Source organism: Nomascus leucogenys, unplaced genomic scaffold, assembly GCF_006542625.1.
Source record: "Nomascus leucogenys isolate Asia unplaced genomic scaffold, Asia_NLE_v1 001211F_47975_qpd_obj, whole genome shotgun sequence".
NCBI lineage: Eukaryota > Metazoa > Chordata > Mammalia > Primates > Hylobatidae > Nomascus > Nomascus leucogenys.
In genome coordinates this window covers 1-5,284 of record NW_022096278.1, presented here as the reverse complement: position 1 = coordinate 5,284, position 5,284 = coordinate 1, and the positions used below count along the sequence as shown (strand labels likewise).

The following is a 5,284-nucleotide window of genomic DNA, read 5'->3' as shown; positions in this document are numbered from 1 at the left end:
AGCCATGATTGCACCACCGCACTCCAGCCTGGGTGACAGCGTGAGACTTTATCTCTTAAAAAAAATTGAGAAATGTAACATGAGTACAATCCTATTAACTAAATAATAAGGCCCTGAGATGGGAGTGCACTGCTCCTCGTCCCTAGCTGCGAAGGAGGTGTCCTGGTCGGAATCAGTGCTGGGCGCAGGGCAGGGCCCGGAAGTCCATGCCCGCATCGTTCTCTTCCGCTAAAGCCAATCTCACTCCCTCGGCAGAGTGTTCAGCCTGCCAGCGGGTGGCCAGCTGGTCCTCCTGGGATATGGCACGGACCCAGTAGCTCTGTTGGAAATCATAATGGAGAAAACAAGGGTCCCCTGCATCCAGGTCCGTCGGGAGACAGGGCATGGAGTTCCACCGCAGCAGTCTCCAGGAACCCTGAGGTCCTCCCTGAGCCAGGGCCGGGCTGAGCACACACTGAGTGCCCACAGGGTAGGTGTCTTCCCAGACAGCCCCACCAGGACGGGGTGTGGAAGAACGAGGTGCCCTTGGCGGGGAAGCTGACCAAATGGGCTGCTGGAACTGGGCTGGTGGGCCTGGAGGGGCCTGCCTGTCCCCCTCGCAGAGGGTCTTGCCGCCACGTGAAGCTGGCACAGGCCTGGGTGCCGAGGACCCTTGCTCGGCTTTGGCTGAAAGGAAAACAGACGTGGTCAGCGTCTCCAGGGAGCCCATGCAGGCCTTTCCGGGCTGGGCCCCACCTGCCTGCATCTCTGTAGTCCTCGGGGTCTCTGTGTGGCCCCCGTGGCCTGACACTGAGGACAAGCCTGTAGTCTGCTGATCCCAGAGGGGGGGTGTGTGCTGCCTGGCGTGGGGAAGCTGTCGTGGCATGGCGGGTGGCTCCTGGGACTGCCCCCAGGGTTGGGACTGGCTGTGGGTTTCCTGCCACACACATTCGTCCCAGGGCTGTTGGGCCTGGGATACGGCCCCCAGTCAGAACTCAGGTGGGAGGGTCCTTGGATGTCACCCAGCCCTTGCCACCTCACATGGGGACCCATCTCTGCAGTGGGTTTTTGGGCCCGGACGTGGGTCACCCTCTGCCCTCCTGGGCTGCCCAGTCCATGCCAGGACTGACTGTTCCCACATCGGGCTGAATTCTTGGCTCTGGCTCTGGGCCCGGGGTCCCTCCTGTGCCCTCTCCCTGAATGCTCTGGGGGTCAGGGGCCCCCAATTCCCTTGTCTCCCTGGCTCAAGGCTTGTTGTCCTGGCAACCTTGGAGGAGTGTGCAGGAGTGAGGGGCCTCTGCTGCTCTCTGAGGCTGTGGGTGCTTGCAGGGAGATGCGGGGTCTCCCACAAATGGGTCTGGCTCCTCTAGTAACTTTGAGGGCCCTGTGAGGGGGAGAGCCAGACACCGTGGAAAGTGGGGGGGGCTTGAGGGAGGGTCTTGCTCACATCCCCCTCCTGCGTGCACAACACGTCCAGTACACAGGCACTGAGCGCCTGCCCTGAGGACCGGTGGGCCTCCTTTACTTTCTTAGAGTCCAGGAGGAAGAGGAGGAAGAAAAGGTGAAGAGGAAGGCCCAGGTAGTAGGGTTGCAGGTCCCGGGCCCTCCCCCACTGTTGACTGCCCCAGAGGGTGACATGGGAGGGGACACGGCACTGGAGCCCACCTGGGGTGGCAGGTCCGCTTGCTTCCTCCCTCGTTTGTTCACAGAGGCCCTGAGGTGCTTGAGCACTGTGTCATCATCCCTGGCCCAGTGATGGCAGAACTGGCTCGCGATGCATGCGCACAGGCCGGAACTGGTCTCCTTGAGGCGCTCTAGGGACAGGGTGGACATCAGGCCAGAAGAGTTCCCTGGGAGGGGGCCAGCCCGTACCCCATGGCCACTTCAGCCTCTCACTGGGTGGTGCTGGATCCTTTTGTGGCCACCCCTGTGGTCCAGATGTGCACAGGAGGCTGTGACTGGGGGGCGACCTGGACAGGGAAGTGCCCGCCACACTCCTGACTTTCATCTGGGTCATGTGGGGGATGGGCTCGCTGTCACAGTGCCCTTCCCGGCCCACCTGGCCAGACCTCCCTCTGAGCCAGAACAGGGGATTGTGAGGACAGTGTGAGGAAGCTGCCCTCGGGCCAGTCGGGGTCTGACCCCGGGGCTCCCCAGGCCCCATTAGGCACACGTAGACTTACTGCTCTGCACCTCGAATGCAATGCTGGTCATGTGCATCTGTGCTTGTTTTCCTTGTAGCAGGTAAACGTCCCACAGGCGCAGGGTCAGCCCGAGAGAGATCTGTGGAGACAGCAGGCGTGGGAGAACCTGGCCCTTCCAGGTTGGGGCTGTGGCTTGAGCTGTGCCCATTGGGGTTTCAGTCCCCAGAGTCAGTGGCCTTCCCCATGAGCGTCGCCTGGGCCCTCCAGGATGCTGGGTCAGGCAAGGTCTTGCAGCTCCTCGTGGGGGGCACTCATATGAGTGGAGATGTGGCTCCTGGAGAGAGGGGCTTGCCCAGCGCTTGAGGCTTCCCTGAGCCCTCTCAAGTCAGGTCCTGGCCCAGTCTGCCCATGAGGCTGGGCCTGAGCCCCAGCCACTGCCCTGGGATGACCCCTCTTGGGCAGAGGGTTTTGCTTGCGTGTCCTTCGGGGACCCGCCTGAGCCTCCTGTGCGCTGGGGGTGAGCCAGACTGCCGGACTGAGGAAGCAGGGCACTGCAGGGCAACGAAGGTCCCTGAGCCAGGGTCTCCCTATGCCGCCTTACCTTCATTAACGTCCGGAGAAGCCAGCCTAACGAGAGATGCTGCCCGCATAGACCAGCGTCTATGTCCTGGTCCTGATGGGAGTAACAGAGGTGCTCAGGCCACTGGGCTGCCCTAAAAACCTCCCTCTTCCAGGGCCTCTGAAGAACCTATGCCTAGTGCAGAACACTGGGCAGTGTCCAGGGCTCCCCGCGACACCGTCCCCTTCCCACACTCTCGGTGGACACACTGCCCTTTGCCCTGCTCTGCGGGAGCTGGGGCCCCATCCCTGTGCCTCTGTCTCCTCCAGGGCAGGAAAGGAAACCAACTCCCAGCCCATGGAGAACCCGGCATCCCAGGTCAGGCCCTGGCTGGGACTCAGCCAGTCACCAGCCCCACGAGGGGCTCCAGCCCCCCTGCTCCTCCAGCCCCACGGGATGCAGGGCCTCTGGGGAAGAGCCGAGGGGGACCATAAACTCACCAGATGCCACATGGTCTTGGGTTGTGACGTGGGTACCACATGCTCCTGATGGTCTTGGAGCCCCTGGACTGTCCCGCCATTTGGGCTGTGGAATCCTGAGAGGCCCCCAGCCCATCATGAAATCAGAGCCTTCCCCCAAGATGTGGAGCCATCAGCTGCAAGAGCTGGGCAGCTTGAGAGGCCCCCAAACCCGAAGGCCTCCCACCCTCCCATCTGGTGACCCCACCTTTCGGCCTTTACCCTGGGGAGGTGGGGCGGGAACATCCCCTGGAGCCTGGCTGGAGGTTCCCCTGGAGGCCTCCTGGGCCAGGGTGCAGAAGGGGCAAGCCTGACTTTGAGGCCACAGCAGGGCAGCCAGAACAGTGTGGGTACTGGGCTTCCTGGTCATTTCCTGGAAGTGGGGTCGGGCCAGGGGACACGGGATGGGGAGATGCTGCCACCTGGGCTTGGTCGGCCCATTCGTGCGCACCAAGGGCAGCGGGAGCCCCGGCAGCTGGAGGGCAGGAGGACTCTCAGGGAGGGGAGAGTCAGCTGCACAGAATCAGAGCCGGAGGCCGTGGCTCCGGGATACAGAGGGTGGCCACGGGGAGGATGAGATGCCCTCTGCTGATGGGGTGGAAAGTTGTCTGACTTGGGCTGTGGGGGGCCAGCTGCGGACTCCTGTGGGACCCTCAGAAGAGACGTCCTAAAGGCTCCCAACGAGCCAGCGACACAAGGAGGGTGCCTTGGCTGAAAGCCGAGATCACCTGGCCACGGTGGCCGTCCCCGGGTCTGGCTGCATGAGGCCCCAGGGGCAGCTGTTCACCTACCCTGCAGGGAGTGCCTCTCACTGGCCAGCAGCTGCACCAGGGCCCAGAATGCGTCCTCCTCAGGCAGATACAGGAGGAACAAGGCGGCGATGTGGCTCAGGTTCCTGCGGTAGCCCACCTCCTGCAAGAGCCAGAGTCACTATGGAAGGACATCAGCTGGGAGGGCTGAGGTCACCTGGGAGGACTCATGTCACTGGAGAGGGCAGAGGTGACTGGACAGGCTTCCTCTGAAGAAGGGTCTTCCTCAGGATGCAAATTCATTTCATGACAAGAGCCAAGTCCATCAGGCACTTCAGCACCTTGTCCAAAATGTCTCCTGAGACCACCATCCTGCATGTGAGGCTGCCAAGCTCCCAGGCTTTGGGGCAGCCCCAGGAGGAGGGCGTCACTTCTTGTTCTGAGAAGTGGTGGTCAGGCCCAGGTGACACCAGGAGTCCAGGCCCCAACTCCTTTGTGTCTCAGCTTGACCCCTTGACACCACCCCTTGCTTGGAGGTTTATGCCAGCGGGGAGCTGGAATCCTACCTCCTATAACCTGGTGGGTCACAATACCAACTTTAAAAGAAGCAACGACACCCCCACCAGACACCCACTCCCGTGAATATGGAAATACGGCCCAGGAACCTCACTGCCGGGAATACTCACCGGGTTATACTCCGCATATGCCAGGAGTATGTAGAAGAGTTCCCGCTGCCTAGGAAACAGAGAAAGGGGGCTATGGTTTGGTTTGTGCAGATGCTGTTTGTTTCACTTTGTCTACAAATCCTAACAACAAATCCCATTTCACATTCAGATGATTCACCAGAAAAGCAGTGAGCTCTTCAGGGCCTGAGACTGTTGAAGAAATGTTTCAGTAAAAGCCACATCTGTGACATGCAAATAGCCCAGTTGTACAGTGAGTTGACCGATCCTTTTCACTCCGAATGATTTTTTTTTTTCCAGTTTGCACACACGCCAGTTCAGTCTCTGGGTGTACAGTTCCTCCACAGTTCCAAACCAATGTGCAGAGTCTCCCGGCCACCGCTCCAGCCCCTCCTGGAGTGACTCCTTCATCCTCCAAGTCTCCAGGTGGCCCCTATGCACCCAGCCTCTCCCCGATTCGTCAGCCCCTGGCCACCCAGACTGCTTCTCAGTCCCTGTGGTTTGGCCTTTTCCAGAATGGCCTAGGAATGGGAATGCTACTGTGGTAGCTTATTGGGTCTGGCTTCTTTCCCTTAGCAAAATGCATCTAGGATCCACCCATATCCGTGCGGGCATCACTGGCTCGTTCCCTTTTCTCGCTGGGTCTTCCGTT

The 5,284-nt window shown here is 60.7% G+C and overlaps 1 protein-coding gene across 1 annotated transcript; it reads right to left on the bottom strand.

The window, feature by feature from the left end:
• On the bottom strand, positions 1-4,815 carry LOC115833868 (TBC1 domain family member 3G-like). The gene is made up of 8 exons (XM_030808687.1): positions 4,793-4,815; positions 4,636-4,684; positions 3,183-3,277; positions 2,725-2,796; positions 2,163-2,262; positions 1,647-1,793; positions 231-669; positions 1-190 (listed from the first exon to the last, which is right to left on the bottom strand). The coding sequence occupies exons 3-8, from the start codon at positions 3,192-3,194 to the stop codon at positions 49-51; spliced, it is 912 nt and encodes a 303-aa protein (XP_030664547.1). The 5' UTR covers positions 3,195-3,277; positions 4,636-4,684; positions 4,793-4,815; the 3' UTR covers positions 1-48.
• Positions 4,816-5,284: the final 469 nt, after the last annotated feature.